At 48.8% G+C, this 20,373-nt stretch overlaps 2 protein-coding genes across 8 annotated transcripts; both read left to right on the top strand.

The window, feature by feature from the left end:
- The first annotated feature begins 1,182 nt into the window (after positions 1-1,182).
- On the top strand, positions 1,183-6,924 carry RETREG2 (reticulophagy regulator family member 2). 3 transcript variants are annotated; one of them, XM_059703223.1, is made up of 9 exons: positions 1,183-1,714; positions 1,967-2,073; positions 2,681-2,711; positions 3,078-3,213; positions 3,618-3,702; positions 3,991-4,134; positions 4,300-4,394; positions 4,554-4,689; positions 5,189-6,924. In XM_059703223.1, exons 1-9 carry the CDS (start codon positions 1,452-1,454, stop codon positions 5,830-5,832), a joined length of 1,641 nt encoding a protein of 546 aa, XP_059559206.1. In that variant the 5' UTR covers positions 1,183-1,451; the 3' UTR covers positions 5,833-6,924. The 3 variants fall into 3 exon arrangements, with proteins under 3 accessions (XP_059559206.1, XP_059559207.1, XP_059559208.1); XM_059703224.1 differs by lacking the exons at positions 1,183-1,714; positions 2,681-2,711 and having other exon boundaries at positions 1,961-2,073; XM_059703225.1 differs by lacking the exons at positions 1,183-1,714; positions 1,967-2,073; positions 3,078-3,213 and having other exon boundaries at positions 2,683-2,711.
- Positions 6,925-17,204: 10,280 nt separating this feature from the next.
- On the top strand, positions 17,205-20,347 carry ZFAND2B (zinc finger AN1-type containing 2B). 5 transcript variants are annotated; one of them, XM_059703233.1, is made up of 10 exons: positions 17,205-17,299; positions 17,410-17,485; positions 17,758-17,852; positions 18,026-18,157; positions 18,288-18,439; positions 18,684-18,779; positions 18,899-18,959; positions 19,047-19,114; positions 19,668-19,740; positions 19,943-20,347. In XM_059703233.1, exons 2-10 carry the CDS (start codon positions 17,431-17,433, stop codon positions 19,985-19,987), a joined length of 777 nt encoding a protein of 258 aa, XP_059559216.1. In that variant the 5' UTR covers positions 17,205-17,299; positions 17,410-17,430; the 3' UTR covers positions 19,988-20,347. The 5 variants fall into 5 exon arrangements, with proteins under 5 accessions (XP_059559216.1, XP_059559215.1, XP_059559218.1 ...); XM_059703232.1 differs by having other exon boundaries at positions 17,413-17,485; XM_059703235.1 differs by having other exon boundaries at positions 17,413-17,485; positions 20,056-20,347.
- Positions 20,348-20,373: the final 26 nt, after the last annotated feature.

Genomic DNA, 20,373 nt, shown 5'->3' on the forward strand with positions numbered 1-20,373 from the left:
AACAGTTTGCACTTCTCCCCAACCAGAGGGTAGTTTAAACCACCCTACTCCGGGAGACAGATAACAGAAATCCACTTAGTGCCATTTGCCAGCCACACCCAAGGACAAATCAAGAAAATAAATCTCGTTTTGGTACATCAGCAAAAAGTTGATGAATATTCTATTGATCCAGCTGTAAGACCTCCCCTAAATGCCCAAACTTTTAAACTGAAAATGAAGGTCCCCACCTGCTTTCCCTCCAGGGAGCACAGCTTCCGTCCTCTCCCCTCCCCACCACCACATGCCCCGCAGGGGCCCCTAAGGGCCCCCAGGAGACTCCAACCGGGGAGCCATGGGCAGCGGCGGCCCAGCCAGGGCCGAGCCTGTCTCCAAGGCCCCCTGTTCTCTGACTTCCCGGGGAGCTGGGGCAGCCCAGCCCGGCTCTCCTGTGGCTTCGTCTATGCCCTTCCTTGTTTCACTCCCTTAACTATATATTTGCTGCGGCCAATAAATTCTTGCTTTTCTACACTTTGTCTCTTGATTGAACTCTTTCTTTCCCTCAGCAAGACAAGAACCGAGGTCTCGCGGGTAACAGGGGAACTGTGGACAAGCAAGCAGGAAAGCTTATTTTTTGCTGTATACCTTTTGGTATAGTTCCGCATTTCAAACCTAATGAAACACGTCTTTTGTAGGGTTATTGCAGGCATTAAGTGGTTCAAGGGACTATAAACTGCCTGGTACCTGGAAGCCTCAATAAGGGGTGTTAACATGCTCCCAAAGAGTTAAACAGCATTTAAACGGGGTCTTATTTTTAAATTCATCCCCTGACCACAATCTCCTGCTTTGAGCAAGGGGACTGGAAGGAGCTCGGATACACGGGGGCGGGGAAGTTTACAGAACGACACGGGAAGGAAACAACTTCTCTGAGTGGGTGACGCTGCTGTTGGGTCGGCCCTGTCACACGCTGGGGTTTGTTTACCCTTCGAGGAGGGCCCTGGGTGGACCAGTCCGTCGAGGGCCGCCCAGCCAGAGCGGCAGCAGCAGCGCCTACCGGGGGCGGGGGCCCTGGGAGCCCCTTCCCTGCCCCTTCGGGCTGCATCACACCGGAGTCCCGGGCCACCCTGGGGGAAGGAACGGGGCTGGGGTGGGAAACACGGAGACACAGTCCTTCTGTCGGGAGGAGGCGGCCACCACCTGACGCCGGCCCGGAGTCCCGACTCCAGGAGAGAGCGCACACCTGCGTAGGAGCCGGTCACCGACAGCCCCTGCGCGCAGGCGCGGGCCGCCCCATCCGGGCGGTTCGGGCGCGTCACGTGACCGGCCCGCCGCTCCGCCATCACGTGCTGCCCGGCGGCTGCCTCCGCGGCGCTCTCCGCGGCGTGCGCCCCCTTCCGCCTGACGCGCCCCCGGCGGCGGCGGCGGCCGCGCAGCCCTGGCTCCTCGCGGGCTCGGGCGGCGGCTGCGGCGGGGCGATGGCGAGCGGCGGTGGCGGGGGTAACGCGGGCGGGGGCCTGGGCCTAGGCCCGGGCCCGGTTCTGAGCCTCGGCATGGGTGAGGCCACCAGCGAGGCGGACGAGGAGGCGGCCGCGGCCGAAGCGGTGGGACGCCTGGCCACGACGCTGTGGCTGCGGCTTCGCGGCTGGGAGCCGGTGCTGGCGGCGGCGCAGCGGCTGCTGGTCTGGGAGAAGCCGCTGCACAGCCTGGTCACGGCGGCCGCGCTCAACGGCCTCTTCTGGTAACGGCCGCGGAGGAAGGGGGCGGGGCCGGGCGCGCGGGGGCGGACACTGGCCCTGGGGCGCGACCCGTCCCGGGTTTGTGAGGACCGTCCCGGGTTTGTGAGGACCGTCCTGCGCCCGGTGGCCCGGTGGCCCGGTGACTCCGGCTTCGGGTCCCGAGTCAGGCCCGGAGGCTCCCGTGCCCGCCCTTGGCGATGGCTGCGGGGGCCGCGCTCGCCCCTCCACCAATGAGGCGCCTGTCTCTCCCGAAGGTTGCTGTCATCGTCGTCCCTCCGGCCCATCTTCCTCCTCAGCGTCTCGCTCTTGGCCTACTTTCTGCTGGATCTCTGGCAGCCTCGCTTCCTCCCTGACATGGCAGGTGAGTGTCACTTCCTGCAGTTAGCTTTGCGGGGTGGGGGCCGTGGGGAGGGGGGTGGGCAGCAGGCCCTCCCCGTTAGGAACGGCCCCTGTCTCGGAATGGGTGTTCCTGTGACTGTGGCCCCGATTGTGGTCTCTGCGGCCCGATTGCCTGGGTTCCATGGTCTGCGCAGCCCCTTAGCGCGTGTGCGGCCTCGTCAAAGCCACCCTGTCTCTGTTTGCCTCCGTTTCCTCATTTGCCAAGCAGGGGTGATCGAACTTACTTCATCTCATCGGGAGGTCTCCTGTGTGACGGGAGTTACATGCGTGCTGGCCCTCACCGTTCTGTGTGTGTGGTGCGTGCGTGTGTAACTCACGCGTTTACTTCATAGGCTTTTTGGAGTAACTAGGTGCCAGGCTGTGTGCCAGTTGCTCGGGATGTGGGCATGAATAAGATGTAGTTCCGTGTTCGAAAGGGGCCAGGTCTGAAACAGGAGACGCATACAAACGGTACCCCAACACGCTCCCTGCAGTTGGCATCTGGCCGCAGGTCTCTGGGACCCGCCGCCTGGGGGAGCGCCTCCCAGAGCCCCTTCCCCTCAGTAACTTGTCCCCTCCTCTCTCTATAGCATCATCCCCAGAGGAGCCACACTCTGACAGGTGAGTGCAGGCCGCCTCTTGAAGACAGATGCCCACATGTTGTCTTGCTTTGCAAAGTGCCAGTGTCACCGTGGTGCCGGGCAGCACTGCAGCTTCTGTAGGCACAGACCCCAGCATAGTGCGTAGCGAATGGACTGATAATTAGCTTGTTTCTAGGTTCCAGTGCAGGTGTCTGTGTGCCTTCTCCTTTGGGGGCACAGGGTTGGGAGCTCTGGGCTTTGCTTCCCTGGACCAGGACAGCCTCCCTTTGGGAGGTAGGGTCATCCATTTCCTTAGACTGACGATCTCGTTGACATTCTCAGAGGGATATAAGTGCTTAGGAAACTGGTGTCTGAGGCCTCCAGGGGTCATGTCATGTCTCCCCAGTGAGGGTGCGGGGTCAGGCGCCCGGCCGCACCTGCTGAGTGTGCCCGAGTTGTGCAGATACCTGGCTGAGAGCTGGCTCACCTTCCAGATTCACCTGCAGGAGCTGCTGCAGTACAAGAGGCAGAATCCAGCTCAGGTAACCTCCCCCATGTCACAGAACAGTTCCCTGCAGGTGGGGAAGAAGAGGTGGGGGTGGGGGTGGGGAGGAGTGCTTGGACACTTTAGGAAGAGACCTAGTGTCTACTTGAGGAACATTCACAGCTGGTAGCCTAGTACAGGAGGCAGTCTTGTCTCGAGGAATAAGCTGATGTTCTGACACTTTCCTGCAAGGCAGACCAGTTTGAATTACAGGTGTTTGGTGGCAACTAATGCAGACTTCCTGACCAGGTGGTGGTCTTGGGCATCCTCTTGACTAGACTGAATCACCATATTCCTAGAGGACATACCCCTCCTCTCACCAGCTGAGCAGTGATTTCTTGCCCAAATGAGTGGGGCACATACCTCAGCCCAAGTCCTTTGACCCTGTGCTCTTCTCCACAGTTCTGTGCTCGAGTCTGCTCTGGCTGTGCTGTGTTGGCTGTGCTGGGACACTATGTTCCAGGGATTATGATTTCCTACATTGTCTGTGAGTAGAGTCTAACCATGCCCTTCCCAAAGCCCTCTCATCATCTTTCCCTGGACCGACCTACAGGGAGGACTGTGCTCTCTCTCTGCTCAGTTGCCCATTTATAGAGATTCCCAAGGGCTGCTGTAGTATCAGTAACAGTGGAGGAGTCATCGGGGAGGAGGACAGGGGATACAGCCTCAGGAAAGGACCTTGTCTTCCTTCAGCCCTTTCTGTTCATGGACCAGTTGAATAAGGGCCCTTAGGATATAAGCATAGGGAGCTCTGAGTGGGTGCTCTATCCTCCAGTGCTGAGTATCCTGCTGTGGCCCCTGGTGGTTTATCATGAGCTGATCCAGAGGATGTACACTCGCCTCGAGCCCCTGCTCATGCAGCTGGACTATAGCATGAAGGCAGAAGCTGACACCCTGCATCACAAACACGACAAGAGGAGTAAGGGGCTCCTGTAACCCGGTGGGGGGCGGGGGGCACAGGGAGGGCCTTGACTCATGGCTCATAAAACACCGTAGAATTTAGATATTCTCCAGTCCCTTGGCCAGGTTTGCCCCCCACTACTGTCCCTGCTTGGTGAGTATCGTGGTGCTCTTGCTTCTCTAGAGCGGCAAGGGAAGAACACACTCCCCGGAAGTGATGAGCCACTGGCAGACACAGAGAGTGAAAGCGAGGCAGAACTGGCTGGCTTCTCCCCGGTGGTGAGATCCAAAGGAGATGGGTTATCAAGTAGAAGGTTGAGGGGAATCTCTGGTCTAGAGCAGATACCTCTCAAGGGGTGGGAGTTGGTGTGAGGGTGCTCCTAGAAAACTGGTTCTCTTATCCCCTTGTCTCTTGTGTTCATCCTGGTTCTCCTGCAGGTGGATGTGAAGAAAACAGCACTGGCTTTGGCCATTACAGACTCAGAGCTGTCAGATGAGGAGGCATCTATCTTGGAGAGTGGCGGCTTCTCAGTATCCCGGGCCACAACTCCACAACTAACTGATGTCTCTGAAGGTATGGGCAATCCTTTGCCCTTCCCGATCTTCCTGTTCCCTTTTGTGAGATACTGATCGTGCTCTCTAATTGTTGCCCCATAACTGTTTTCTTTGGAAATTTGACCCTCTAATTCTACCTCAAGATCCTGAAAGACCTTAACACCTTAGGCCTAGCCCAGCATTCCATGTCCCGAGCTCTCATTCTTTTTTTGTTTTGTTTTTAAATATTTTTAAAATTGATTTCAGAGAGGAAGGGAGAGGGAGAGAGAGGTAGAAACCTCAATGATGAGAGAATCATTGATCGGGTGCCTCCTGCACACCCCCTCCTGGGGATTGAGCCCGCAACTGGGCATATGCCCTTGGCTGGAATCAAACCCGGGACCCCTTTAGTCCGCAAGTTGACGCTCTATCCACTGAGCCAAACTGGCTGGGGCCCAAGTTCTCAGTCTTGAACATATTGGCCTATTATGGCCATTCAGAATAGCAGGCCCATTCCTAACCCTTTGTTTTCTGCACAGATTTGGACCAGCAGAGCCTGCCAAGTGAGCCAGAGGAAGCCCTGAGCCGGGAGCTGGGGGAGGGAGAGGAGGCAGAGATGGCCCCTCCCGAAAACCTGCTGGGCCCCCCTGAGGTCCTCTCAAGGCAAGACCTGGACTCGGAGGAGGAGGAGCAGGAGGAGGAAGAGGAGGAGGAGGAGGAAGTTGTGGCAGCCAAGGAAACCTTGCTTCGGCTCTCATCCCCCCTTCACTTTGTGAACACGCACTTCAATGGGGCAGGCTCTCCCACGGATGAAGTAAAGCTCTCCCCTGGAGGACCAGTAGAGACACTGAGCCCAGAGGCAGTGAGTGGTGACCCCGCCACGCCCTTGAGCACCCTGTCACCTCTACTTTGCCTTGCTGAAAGTGACCCAGTCCCTTCCCTCCCAGTGCTCCCACCTCTTCCCCAGGACTCTCCCCAGCCCCTGCCTGCCCCTGAGGAAGAAGAGGCACTTGCCTCTGAGGACTTCGAGTTGCTGGATCAGGGGGAGCTGGAGCAGCTGAATGCAGAGCTGGGGTTGGGGCCAGAGACATCCCCAGAGCCCCATGATGCTCCACCCCTAGGGCCCAACACCCTTTCTCTGCTACAGTCAGACCAAGAAGCTGAGACCATGGCAGAGCCATGAGCCATGGAAGAAATTGCAGGCACAGTAATAAGGCTTTCTGGCTGGGGCTGTCACTGTTTTCTCCTTTCTCTACTATTAGGAGTGACAGTACGTGGGGAAGCTGGCTGTCAGGTGATAGCTAGTTCACTTTCTGCCTACCTGCCTGCCTGTTGTCCCAGGCCTGCTTACAGTGCCTGGGACTGGTTTTTAGTTTGTAAATAATTTTACATTTGGGTTAGTGGATGTGAACAGGGCTAGGGAAGTTCTTCCCACAGCCTGCACTTGCCTCCCTGCCTCATCTCTATTCTCATTCCACTCTGCCCTAAACCCTAGTGGTCTCTCTCTTTATTTTTCCTCCTATCCTCAGGGACCTGTGCCGGTCTGTCCTCGTGTCCCGCTCGTTTAGACACTTTATCATTTTTCTTTCCTGTCCTGTGCTCTTCTCTGCTTTATTTCCCTGCTGTGTCTTGTCTTTAGCAGCTGAATCCCCACTCTGCCAGCTCCACCTCCCTGGCTAAACTTTAAGGAGGCTCCTGTTTGGGAGGTACAGACTAAACCTGGGGTGGTGGGTCAGGCCAGTAGTTGAGCACTTAGGTTACTGTAGCCTGTGGAACCTCCACTGCACCCTTGGCCTAGTTCGCCCCAGCCTTTTAAGATACAGGAGCAGAGCAGGGATCCCACAGCACGTGTACAGCACTGTGTTAGTGAGCAGGAGCTCTGTCTTGTTGCGAAGAGGGGCTTCTTACTGTCCCAGGAAGAAAAGGAGACCTGCTCCGCTGGGCCAAGAGTAGTTCAAGTGTGGTAGGACCCCCTACTAGAGTGAGGAAGTGGACAGTAACATCTGTGCAGGTGTTGATTGGAAAAATAAAATGTTGATTGGCTAGAAATGCTGTTGCCTACCTGCTTGCCTCACTGTGAACTGCTTGCTACACTCTGCTCTGTGCCATCCTCACCCCTTACCACCTTGTCCCCAATCTTATTCCTGGCTGTTTATTTACCTGGTGCAAAACAAGGCAAGAAACAGGGATTACCCTAACAGCCCTAGCTATTTTCCCTGATGGGGTTATGTGTTTAGAGAGATTTAGCATATATGAATAAAGTATGCAGGAAGAAGTTGCCTCGTCTTCCCAATCAGTACAAATTTGGTTCCATAACAGTAGTTTTCTACTATGTTTCCTACAACCTTAACACTCTTACCCATCTACATGCAATAACTCAGCTCTGGTTTATATATACAGGGGAGACCAAACAAGCAGGACCTATACCTGTATCAAAACTGATTTCAGACCAAGTAATACTAAAGAAATAGTATCTATTGCCTGGCTTGTGTGGCCCAGTTGGTTGAGTAGCGCATTATCCCACGCACTAGGAGGTTGCCAGTTCGATTCCAGGTCAGGATACATGCCCAGGTTGTGATCTCAATTCCCAGTAGGCAGCCAATTGATGTTTCTCTCCCTCTCTAAATTAATAAAAACATTTTTTAAAGACTAGTAACTACCACTAATTGAATACATAAAATATGCTTAGCACTTTTCTAAAACGAGTTGATACTTATTTTTTCCCCTCACAATCCTGAGATACACTGTTATTCACTGCATTTTATAGACAGTCTAACGTTCCAGGAGGCCACAGTCCTAGTAAAGGGTGGAGCCAGGATCCACATCCAAGCAGTGGCTCCAGCAATCACACTGGAACAGGAAGCCCCTGTCCATTAATAGTGCACAAGCGGAGAGACACTCAAGGACATGGACACTCGAGAACCAATCTAATATCTTGACTTCACAAAGAATGGACACGGAACCTTTGCTCTTTAGGGAAGAACAATGTTGGAGAAAGCCCAGAACTAAGCAGATGGCCTCTATGAGTTCACCTCCTCAGCCTCCAGCTGGAGGATCCATGTGGCAATGCTACCTGACTTTTTGAGGTTGGCTTCTATGCCACATCTCCCCTAAGCTTTGAGAAATTTTTTCTTTCCATTTGTTTCACATTTGCCTGAGAAAATCCTCAGGGATAACTGAGTCTCTGTCCACTTCCACTGAAGGAACAGAAACTTTTCATCATCTAGAGATCTCAGAAGAAAATGGAAAAACAGTTCTAATCATAAATAGGCAATTAAAAATGAGAATTAACCAATCAGAAAGACACCCACCTTTAATCAATTTTCTTGTTAAACTTGAAATTTGAAGACAGAAGCCTGTAGTTGGATCAAAACATTGACCATAGGTTTGGAATTCCATGAGGGTCCTTTTTTTTTTTTAAATCCTCACCTGAGAATATATTTCCAATGATCTTTAAGAGAGTGGAAGAGAGGGGGAGAGACAGAGAAACACATCCTTTGGTTGCCTCTCGCACACGCCCTGGCTGAGACCGAGGATCGAGCCTGCAACGGAGGAGCCAGGTACATGCCCTTGACCAGAATCGAACCTGAGGAAAGAAAAGGAAAATAAACAGAACCTGAGACCCGTCAGTCTGCAGGCCGATGCTTTATCCACTGAGCAAATCAGCCAGGGCATGAGGGATCATTCTTGACATTCACCCTCATCTGATGGTTGCTATGTGTTTGTCTACAATTTTGTATCAGGTGTCCAGGCCATTTCCTGCCCCAAGATGAAAGGAACAAGAAGAAAGTTTTCATATGAAAGAAAAATGAGCAAAAATGTGAAACCTACAATTAGGCTAAATAAAAACCAGTTGTAGAAGTACAGACTGGAGGAGGGAGAATTGGTTATATGTTTATATTGTGAGCAGGGCAGTGCACTTAACTATACATTCCAATAGCCAACAATGTAATATGGCTGCTCATAAACAATTTAATTTTAGGCTACGTTACTGGAAATAATAGTCTCCAAAGCGAGGAAGATACCTATGGTTTACTGTGCACAGGTTAGAATACTGCCAGAGGAGTCTTGCTACATTTGTGGACAAGTTGACAAATTGCAGTGTTCCCAAGAGAGGAGATTCCAGAGGTAAAGGCTGAAAATCGTCATATGGGAACTATGTTGAAGGAATTGAGAATGTTTAAGCCAGGAGAGAGACCTGAGTTGAGTCATATTAGCTGCCTTCAGACTTTGAAGGGTTATCTGTAGGACTTCAGAGGGCAGAAATTAAATCTTTCAGACGAGATTAATTAATAATAGTGCTAGGCAGAATTGTTTTTCTGGTCAAGAGATACTGCAAAACAGTAGATTTCAATGATCCTTAAAAGTACAAAAGATCAAGAACAGAGATTCTAAGAACTGTTCATCCCATTATGGAAGGACAATATATCACCATGTTTTGCTTTTAGTGTCCAACTAAAGCATCGGTTGCCACCCGGTGGTCTGCCAACCACTGGTGATCTGTGAGGTCAGAAAGGTTGGCGACCACTGAATTAAAGTCTCCTTGGACTTGCTCCACCTGCTCCCTTAAATGCTTTTTTTTTTAATTGGGTCTGTCACTGGCTCACTTTTCTTTGTATTATGCCTGGGCACTTTCAGTGTTCACCCACTTAGCTTCTACTCATATGTTAATGACTTGTAAATCTTAGCTCCTTTCCCAGAACTTCCAATGAGATATCTCCATTTGAATGTTCCATGGGTACCTTCTCCTCAACATTCCAAAAACGATACCTCCTTTTACCACTGTGCACTTCACCACCACCACCGCTGCGCCTAAACAGATAGGCTTTTTCTGTATTTGCCATCTTGCTTGCCGGCACCACCAACTATGAAGGCCAACTTCTTCCTCATCCCACACCCAGTTAATCACTAATTGCTGCTAATTTTTTTAAAAAATATATTTTATTGATTTTTTTTTTTTTTTTACAGAAAGGAGTGGAGAGGGATAGAGAGTTAGAAACATCGATGAGAGAGAAACATCGATCAGCTGCCTCCTGCACATTCCCTACTGGGGATGTGCCTGCAACCAAGGTACATGCCCTTGACCGGAATCAAACCTGGGATCCTTCAGTCCACAGGCTGATGCTCTACCCACTGAGCCAAACCGGTTAGGGCAGTTGCTGCTAATTTGATGTCCAAGTTATTTCTTGATTCTGTCACCTCCATGACAGCCCTAATTCACACTCTCTTCATCTCTCATCTGGCCCATTCAGACAGTTTTCCTACCCACACTCGTGTCCCCCACCAAAATTCATGCCTAGCAAATGGCTACATTATTTTTTTTTTAATATATTTTATTGATTTTTTACAGAGAGGAAGGGAGAGAGATAGAGAGTCAGAAACATCGATGAGAGAGAAACATCGATCAGCTGCCTCCTGCACATCTCCCACTGGGGATGTGCCCACAACCCAGGTACATGCCCTTGACCGGAATCGAACCTGGGACCCCTCAGTCCGCAGGCCGACGCTCTATCCACTGAGCCAAACCGGTTTCGGCTACATTATTTTAAAACACTAATGTGATGACCTTTCTGCTATTTCATTATTAATCAAAGGCTCTCCTGCTACAAGACATCATCCAAGCTCCCTGATATGGTTAAGAAGCCCGAGATCTGCCCTAAGATGTTTTGTCTTATTCTTTACCTTAACACATTCAATCCAAACAGCTTGTCCTCTCTGTTCAGCTATGCTGCCCTCCCCAACCTTGCTCTACACATACCCCTTAACCTCTGTTTGGAAAACACTTCACTTGTCTTTTAAAATGTATTTTATTTATTACAGAGAGGAAGAGAGAGGGAGAGAGAGATGGAAACTTCAGTGAGGAAAGAGAATCATTGATTGGCTGCCTCCTGCAACCCAGGCTTGTGCCCTTCAACAGAATTGAACCTGGGACCTTTTAGTCTGCAGACCAACGCTCTATCCACTGAGCCAGACTGGCTAGGGCTTCACTTGTCTTTTAAGGTGTACTTTGAGCCTTTCCTCATGTCCCATGTCACCTGCCCCATATCAGACCTGCTCTCCTTGTGCTCTCTCAGTATACTTGTATTTTTCCACATATCACATAGAAACTTCATTCTCTCTGTATAAAGTATGGTGTATGGGGTACATAGGTATATGTGTACATGTATAGCTTCCACTTTACTACTTACTCTTGAGGGCAGGGACTATGTCTTAATCATCTGAATATTCCAAGAACTTAGCACAGTGCCTGCACATAGTAGATGTTCAATAAATGTATGTTGGACTAAACTGAACTGGTGTACTGGAGTCCTAACTATTGAAGCAGCCAATATAAATAGATATGGGTGGTTGGTACATACCTGTTGACAATAAATATCTTGTCTCTGTTTGTTATTGTTCTAGAGTGAATGGTAGCTAAGTGAAAATAACCCACTGACAAACTTGTAGTTCTTTGTTCCTGGACTAGGTTAAAGGCAATGAAAATGATCTAGATTTGGAGGTTCATATTTGATGGTTTCAAAGCTAAAGGCCTTTCTGAGTTTAAGTTTGCACAATCAGCTTGATCTTGTGATTGCATTAAATTATTAAATTATTTCAAAATCAAATTTGACCAAACTATTTAAACTCAACTTAAATATTTTTAATATGTTTTTATTGATTTTTAGAGAGAGTGGAATGGAGAGGAATAGGTAAATAGAAACATCAATGAGAGAGAAAAACATCATCCATCAGCTGCCTCCTGCATGCCACCTACTGGGGATTGAGCCCACAACCCCAGCAAGTGCCCTGACTGGGAATCACCGTGACCCCTTGTGTTCGTGAGTCGATGCTCAGCCACTGAGCCATGTCAGCTGGGCGCAACTAAATATTTTGATCAAAAAATTCAATTATATGTATTAGTGTTCGCTTGAAAAAAATGTGACTGCAGAAATGGAATAAGTATAAAAACTGAGTCGACTCCAAAAATATCAATTTCACAAAAGATAATGCAAAACTGAAGGAGTATTCAAGATTTAAAAAGAGATCAAAGAGACATGACAAGAGTTGCAAGATGGGATCTTGTATTGGAACCTGGATGGGAGAAAAACTTACTATGAAGGGCACTATTAGGACAACTGGTAAAACTTGAATATCAATTGTATATTAGAAAAAAGATTGTCTCAAGATCAAATTTTGTGATTTTTATCATTTCACTTTGATTATATATGAGGATATCCTTATTTGTAGGATACACATTCTGAATATTTTAGAGGTAAAGGGCTTTGTTCTCTGTAAATTGTACCAAACGGTTTGGAAATAAAATAAACAAATAAGAATTAGTATATTAATATATGATATATGTGGAGAGAGAGAGAGAAAATAATATAGCAAATGTGGCAAAATGTTGGGGAGAAATACATATGGTAAATATAACAGAAGTTTTCTGTGCAATGGATAAATACATTGTAGTATATTCAGATAACTAAACAGAATGAATAAACTATAAGTACAAAAATATGGGTGAATCTCATACATAAAATGAGTAAAAGAAAATAGATACAAAAGAATATATATGATTACATTTATATAAAGTACATTAATATTGTTAGAAGTTAAGATAGTAGCTACTCTTGGGGGAAGGGAAGCAGTGACTGGAGGGGGTCTGCTGGGGATTGGTAATATTTTATTTCTTTTTAAAAATATTTTTATTGACTTTTTTAGAGAAGGAAGAAGGGAGAGGGAGAGAAAGAGAAAAGTATGAATGTGAGAGTGAAGCTGCCTCTTGTACACCCCCTATGGGGGATCAAGCCCACAACCTGAGCATGTGCCCTGAACAGAAATCAAACTGGCCTTTTGGTGCTTGGACGGTGCCCAACCAACTGAGCCACATCGGCCAGCGTAGTAATATTCTATTTCTTGATCTGAGTGCTGGTTATGTGGGAGTGTTCAATTCATGAAAATTCACTGACCTGTACACATTTCTGAATGTGTCATACAACTCGGAAAAAAGTGCAATACCAAAGTGTATTGATTACCTATTTCTGCATAACAAATTACTCCAAAACTTAGCATCCTAAAACAACAGACATGTTCTCACACTATTTCTAAGGCTCAGGAACCTGAGGGCAGCTTAGCTAGGTGGTTCTTGTTCAAGGTCTCCCACAAGGCTGCAATAAAGATGTTAGCCAGGGCTGGCTTCAGTCATCTGAAGGCTTGACTAGGACTGGAGGATCTGCTTCCAAAATGGCACACTCAGTTCCTCACCACACTAACTTTTATGGCTGCTTGACTAAAATCAGGACATGATAGCTACCCTAATATGTTCTTCACAGACATGATTAGCAGGAAATGGTGGAAGTTTGAAGGACTAAGGTTCATAGAAATTTGGCACACCTGATTTTAAGGTGTATGGACTTTAAACCACACTCTCAGACAGTGACTGTTTGCTGACATGTCTGGGTTCCAAAACCCAGCAGACTGAGGATTAGACAGATGGCCAGAAAAATAATTCTTGGCTGTGACATGTGCTGCTTAGGTTAGATTAAACCATACAAAATTATTGTGTGTGTTTTTTAGTTAAAAAAAGGCACACATTAGCAATTTCATAATTTTATTTTTATTTTTATTTTTTTTAAATATATTCCATTGACCCCTTTACAGAGAGGAAGGGAGAGAGAGAGAGAGCCAGAAACATCGATGAGAGAGAAACATCAATCAGCTGCCTCCTGCACATCTCCCACTGGTGATGTGCCCGCAACCCAGGCACATGCCCTCGACCGGAATCGAACCCGGGACCCCTCGGTCCGCAAGCCGACGCTCCATCCACTGAGCCAAACCGGCCTCGGCAATTTCATAATTTTAAATCTAACAGGATTAATGCTGGATCTAACAGATACGGAGTCTTGGAATTCACAAATGACTAGATCTTTGACAATTGTCTTTCTTTCTTTCTTTCTTTTTTTAAATATATTTTATTGATTTTTTTCTTTTCTTTTTTTTTTTTAATATATTTTATTGATTTTTTACAGAGAGGAAGGGAGAAGGACAGAGAGCCAGAAACATCGATGGGAGAGAAACATAGATCAGCTGCCTTCCGCACACTCCCCACTGGGGATGTGCCCGCAACCGAGGCACATGCACCTGGCCAGAACCGAACCCAGGACCCTTCAGTCCGCAGGCCGACGCTCTATCCACTGAGCCAAACCAGTTAGGGCTATTTTATTGATTTTTTACAGAGAGAAAGAGAGAGGGATAGAGAGTTAGAAACATCAATGAGAGAGAAACATTGATTAGCTGCCTCCTGCACATCTCCCACTGGGGATGTGCCTGCAACCAAGGTACATGCCCTTGACCGGAATTGAACCTGGGACCTTTCAGTCCGCAGGCTGATGCTCTATCCACTGAGCCAAAACGGTCAGGGCGACAATTGTCTTTCTAAAGGGCCTAGGCCAAAAGCTGAATCCTCACAGCAGATGGCCTTTAGGTGCACACCTGGATCAAGAATTTCCTACATGTCATAAGCCTGACTTCAGGTTGTGACCAGAGATTCTGACAAAGTTTTGAGAAATACAGTGTCCTGAATCTAATGGTATAACTTATAACTATCTTAAGAGACAAAGTGAAACCAATGAAGTAATGGCAGTTGTTGGGGATTGCGGACTTTGGGAGGATGCAAAAGAGTCAGGTAATGATGTAACTTAAATCCATGTGTATGAACTACAAGATCAATCTATTTTTATGGAGCTCACTGTGACCCATCAGTCAAAGTATTGCAGATAATAATCTCTTCCTGTCCCTCTGTCAGTGTGACAGTATGGCAGATGGACATCCCATCACTTATATGTTACAGGCCCAATGGTATTATGAACATTGATCTCTTGGCCTTGATTTCAAACTGAATCTGATTGGCTAAATATAACAGGTGTTCTTGGTGCTCTGTTCTACCTCTACTTGGCCTATTTCTGACTTCAGCTGCTGCTGTGGACAGTTCCTTTGAGCTCTGATGGCTTCCCACCTCAAAGCACAGCCTCAGCACTTCTGTCCTGGGCTTTCCTCAAAGTCTCTGCAGCTTAGTCAGGTGTAGAATGGTTGAGCGAGGTGGGCCTGGGGGAGTTATCACCCCCAGCAGGAACTCCCAATTTTTATAGAAGACAGAAGTCAGCCCAGCCCCCTGACCTTTAGAGGGACAATTTTGAGGTACATCATTCCATATGTAGACACATGGCCACTCACAGCCTACCTCGGGGCATAAGGACAGATTAAGGGAAGCAGCTGCCAGAATTTCCCTGAAGGACTGGTCAAAGATTTCAACCAATACTAATTGGTTGAAATTTTTGCATAGAAGTAGGTCAAAGTATTTCTTGCAGATAAAGTTGGAATTTTTCTTTTAAAAATATTGTTCTGAATATAGACGTTCCTTCATTCATGATGGGGATATAAAGCCACCGTAAATTGAAAATACCATTAAGTCAAAAATGCCTTTTAAGCCCGGCTGGTGTGGCTCAGTGGTTGAGTATCGATCCATGAACCCGGAGGTCACAGTTTGATTCCTGGTTGGGACACATGGCCAGGTTGCAGACTTGATCCCCAGTGGAGGGGCATGTAGGAGGTAGCCAATTGATGATTCTCTCATCATTGATGCTTCTTTCTCTCTCTCTCCCTGAAATCAATAAAGACATACAAAAAATGCCTTTAACCTACCGATCATCATAGCTTAGTCTAACCAGTTTTTGTTGATCATCTATGGCTTTTGTATTACTGTAAAATTGAAAAATCATAAATTCATCATAAATCAGGGACTATGTGTACTTTGTGATTACTGTGGAAATAGAATTTATTTTTTTCCATTTATTCTTACAGTGACACACTTGAAAGCTACTTATTTTTAAAAATCTATCTTATATCTAACCTCTCTACTGAGTTTTCGTTATACCTAAGTATTGTCCCCATTCTGGTCCAGACCATCATAATGTCTTGCCTGGGTTACAGCAACAGCTTCCTACCTGGTCTCCTTTCTTCAAATCTCATATTTCCTCCAATCTCTTCTCTACTCTGAAGCCAAAGTGACTTTTCCAAAATACAAGTCTGATCATGTCGCTCCCTGCTTAAAACTATTTATAGTTTTTCACTGTATTTTTGTTAAAATTCTCAATACTAACTGGCCTCCAATACCTGAGGTGATTTGGCCTCTGCTAGCTCTCCAGTTTCATTTCCCTTCTAGCCTGCCTCATATACCATAAGATTCAGATACCCCAAGCTTTTTTTAAAGCTCATTTAAAGGACCTGGTTCTCTCTTATCTTCATTTGTCCCTGCTGTTGCCTCTGCCTGGAATGCCATCTCCTTCCACCACATTCCTTTCGCTCTTGGATTCACCTAGCCAAAATCTACTCACCCCTTAGGTTTTGGCTTGAATAACACTTGTCAGACCCTGGAAAGTACTGCCATATTACCCTGTATGTCTTTTTCTTTGAATGTATCATCCAGTGACAGGCACGTGGAAGGATTGGGAAGAAGCAAACACATCGTGAAATAGAGCCAAAAGTTAGAGGGGGGAGAGAGGGGAAGAATAAGAAGGGAGTGTCTTCTCATTTCCAGTTGTGGCCTGGGTTAACCCTCCATTTTGGAGGACATTGCTCAACTCTAAGCTTATGTGCTCTCATGGTCAAATTTATGGGAAGATAAATTGAAGGGTGCGACCATTCCCAGTCATGAGGGGCCAGAGAGGCACGTGAGAAGCAAAATGTGCTGAAGCTGGAAGCTGCCGGAGGAAAAGCAGAACACCAGTCCGGTGACTCCCATGCCTCATTCCAGAAATATTTAATATGCACTCGGAATATTCAAGTCTCACGTTTTTCAAAGTGTGTTGTACATGGATCATCTGTGTGCTTGGGTGCTTCCTCCAGAATCAGAAGATCCGGGACCCAGGAATCTACATTTAAAACCAGCTCTGTGAGTAATTCGCATTCACACAGAAGTCACACAGCTCAAGGCACCGCGCTGGGTGCCAGGAACCTAACAGAACCAGGGAAGCGTGTTTCCTGACTTCCCGGTATATTTGTGTGTGTAAACAGCCGATTACAATAAGATGACACGGATGCTGGAACAGACCCGGGGAGGCCACATAGCCGGTGTGCTTAGCTCAGACTGGGGATGGTTCGGGGAGCCTTACAGAAAGGGCGTCAGAGAGAAGCCTGGAGGAGGGATCTGCAGCTCTGGGGAGAAATCCGTACTTTACGGAAATATGGGAGTCAGCTGGTGGAGAGTAAGTGCAGCCGTGGCCGTGAATGAAATGGCCAGGTGTAGAGTGAGAAGTGGGCGAAGGACCGTCTTGTGAAAGATCCCAATCCACCCCAATCCTCCTTCCCCAACAAATCACCTGTGCTCGGCTTCGCGGGTCCTTTCGCCCTACGCGGAGCTAAGTCCCGGCGCAGGACCAACCCAGTCCCTAGCCCGGCACCGGCACATTACAGGGTGGGCGACAGGTGCTTGGATATCCTACAGCCGAGGAACAGAGCTCAGTCTGCGACCCCCTCCCACTCACGGGCGGGGCTCGGCCCGCTCGACCGCCCTGCGACTGCGCGAGATGTGCCGCCCTGCGCGATGACGTCAGTGCGCCCGTGCGCGCTGGGGGAGGAGTGGGACCTTTGGACCGGGAGGCGCAGAGGCTCCGGTAACACGGCTGGGCGGGGGAGAGGATGGGGAGGGGCAGGGAGCCCCCCCAGAGTCCGGACCCGGAGCGGGAGCCCTAGAGATGCTCAGCATCGCTTCTTCTTCTCCCAGCAGGCCTCGCCCGGCCCAGCGATGGAGTTTCCGGATCTCGGGGCGCACTGTTCCGAGCCGAGCTGTCAGCGCTTGGGTGAGGGCGGAGCGCGAGGGGGTGGGACCGGGTGGAGAGGGGCTTGGAGCTGCAGACGAGACGAAGGGTGGGCTCCCGGGGCTGGGAATGCCGGGAGGGGCGAGCTCGAAGTGGGGACGGTGTCAAAGGGGGCGTGGCTAAGGAGAGTGGACTAGAGCCGGGTGGTTTGTTGCAAACAAGGTGGTGTTTTCCTTCCTCGGAGTGGAAGGCTTGAGCGACCCGGAACGATGTCAGGGTCCCGCTGGACCTGCAGTCTGACATATTCCCTGCAGATTTTCTGCCGCTCAAGTGCGACGCCTGCTCGGGCATCTTCTGTGCAGACCATGTGGCCTATGCTCAGCATCACTGTGGATCTGCTTACCAAAAGGTGAGGGTGATGGAGGATGCATGCAGTCTGAGGGTGATAGAGGATGCATGCGGAATCCCTCCAATTCTTCTGCCTCCTGCTTCCTCTCCTTTATTGTCTGAGTTTCTTTCAGGACCAGAGATTTGGTTGAAGCGGGAGTGGGTCACAGACTGAGCTCTGTTCCTTAACTATAGGATATCCAAGTACCTGTCTGCCCACTCTGTAATGTGCCTGTGCCTGTGGCCAGAGGGGAGCCCCCTGACCGCGCTGTCGGGGAGCACATTGACCGAGACTGTCGCTCGGATCCAGCACAGCAAAAACGTAAGGTAAGCATTGGAGGGGTTGGCCATGACCCAGCTGGGCTTATGGATGCCTGGACACCTGAACAACTATTCTTACTGGGTTGGAAAAGGGGGTCAGTTTCAGCAGAGACAAACCTTCCCAACTCCACCTCAGATCTTCACCAATAAGTGTGAACGCTCTGGCTGCCGGCAGCGGGAAATGATGAAACTGACCTGTGAACGCTGTGGCCGAAACTTCTGCATCAAGCATCGTCACCCACTGGACCATGATTGCTCTGGGAAGGGGCACCCAACCAGCCTGGCAGGGTAATTGCAGCCAAGTCTTCTACTTAACCTATGGGACCGTTCCATCCTTCTGAACTGACTCAGTCTTTATAACTACAAGCTGGGAAGTTTGAACCCTGTCCTCTTTGACTAGGGAGTCTTAACTTTCTTTTCAAGTGCATATTTTTCCAGACTGTTTGGAGGAACTCCCTCCTGAGTTCCCTGGTAAGGCCTGGGAGGAGCTGACTACTCTAGGACACATGCCAAGAATGTCTCTTCCCTACAGACTTGCTGCCATCTCCAGAACACAAGGTCTAGCTTCTTCTACAAGCACCGTCCCCAGCCCAAGTCAGACCTTGCCTTCATCTACCTCTCCCAGCAGGTAGGCCTCCCCATTTCTTCTCTCCCTTTTCCTCCTTTGTCTCTGACCTCTACCTCTTTTATTTTTCTTTCTTTCTTTCTTTCTTTTTTTGACCTCTGCCTCCTGAATGTCTGCCTTAGAGCCACAGCCCAGTCTCCATCATGGACTGCCCCTCCAGTGATTGCTTTGCAGAATGGCTTGGTGAGTTGAGCAGAGGTTGAACGGACAGAAGCAAACCCACACAGAGTAAAGTCCAAGGCAACTGGTCTTGTTTCTCTTTTTTTGCAGAGTGAGGATGAGGCTCTGCAGCGAGCCCTGGAATTGTCCCTGGCAGAGACGAAACCCCAGGTCCCAAGGTACCTACTCTCTGGTGAAAGAGGATGGGATGTGGGAAAGAGATAGGTGGGAACACTCTGGTCTGTTGCAAGATAATAGTTAGGCCTGGCCAGCATGGCTCAGTGGTTGAGCATTGACCTATGAACCAGGAGGTCACTGTTTGATTCCCAGTCAGGGAACATGTCCAGGTTCTGGGCTTGATCCCCAGTTGGGGAGTGTGCAGGAGGCAACTAATCAATGATTCTCTCATAATTGATTTTTCTATCTCTTTCTCCCTCTCCCTTCCTCTCTGAAAGCAATAAAAATATATTAAAAGAATAAAAAGGTAATAGTTAGGTACTTGAGCCCAAAATTAAGCTTACTAACTATATTACGTTTGACAAGTTTTTTTTTTTTAACACATTAGGGTCTTAATTTCCTCTATAAAATGGGATCATACTAATACCTACATTGTAGGGTTGTATAGAAATTGAGATAATACTCAAAAGTGTTCAACACAATGGTGCCTAACAGATCAGATGCTTATATTTTAGATATTATTGTCATCCAACTTAAGCTGCTCCTCTCTCCCAGTTCTCAGGAGGAAGAAGACTTAGCTTTAGCACAAGCATTGTCAGCCAGTGAGGCAGAGTACCAGCGGCAGCAGGTATGAGGATGGGGTAGAGATGGGTCCTGCACTGGGAGTAAGGAGTTTTGGGGGTTCTTCCAAGTGGTTGAAAGTTTTGGAATGGTAGTTATCTTTTTGTTTTCAGTATGACTCCGGCCCATGCTGAGCTTGGAAGTGAGGACTGCCCCCTCATTTCCATGACATCACACCCTGTCTTCCCCTCCCCCTCTCCTTGCTCCAGGCCCAAAGCCGCAGCCTGAAGCCGTCCAACTGCAGCCTGTGCTAGGGCCTTGGGCTTGGGGAGGGAGGCTTAGCTGAGGAGGACTGTGGCCCTCACATCTCTAAGGTCCACAGGGAGAGGAGGCCAAGAGCAGCCTGGAGTGAAGACGAGGAATGACGCAAAGGCTGTTTCCAGGGAGTATCAAGAGAAACAACTGTGGAACTCAGTCTATAGAAGGCCCTGCTGGCCCTCCAGCTACGTGGGAGATAGCAGCTGTGAACTGTTCCCTGGTTGGGCCCTCGGGGATGCTGGCCAGGCCCCACTCAACTCCCTGCATCATGTCATCCCCCTGACACTGGGGCTGCCTGCACGCGTGGGGACAGGGAGGGTCCTGGGAGGAATAAAGGATATTGGTAGTTAATAGCACATCCAAGTGGTGTGTTTCTTTTTCT

Source organism: Myotis daubentonii, chromosome 7, assembly GCF_963259705.1.
Source record: "Myotis daubentonii chromosome 7, mMyoDau2.1, whole genome shotgun sequence".
In the NCBI taxonomy this organism is placed as follows: domain Eukaryota; kingdom Metazoa; phylum Chordata; class Mammalia; order Chiroptera; family Vespertilionidae; genus Myotis; species Myotis daubentonii.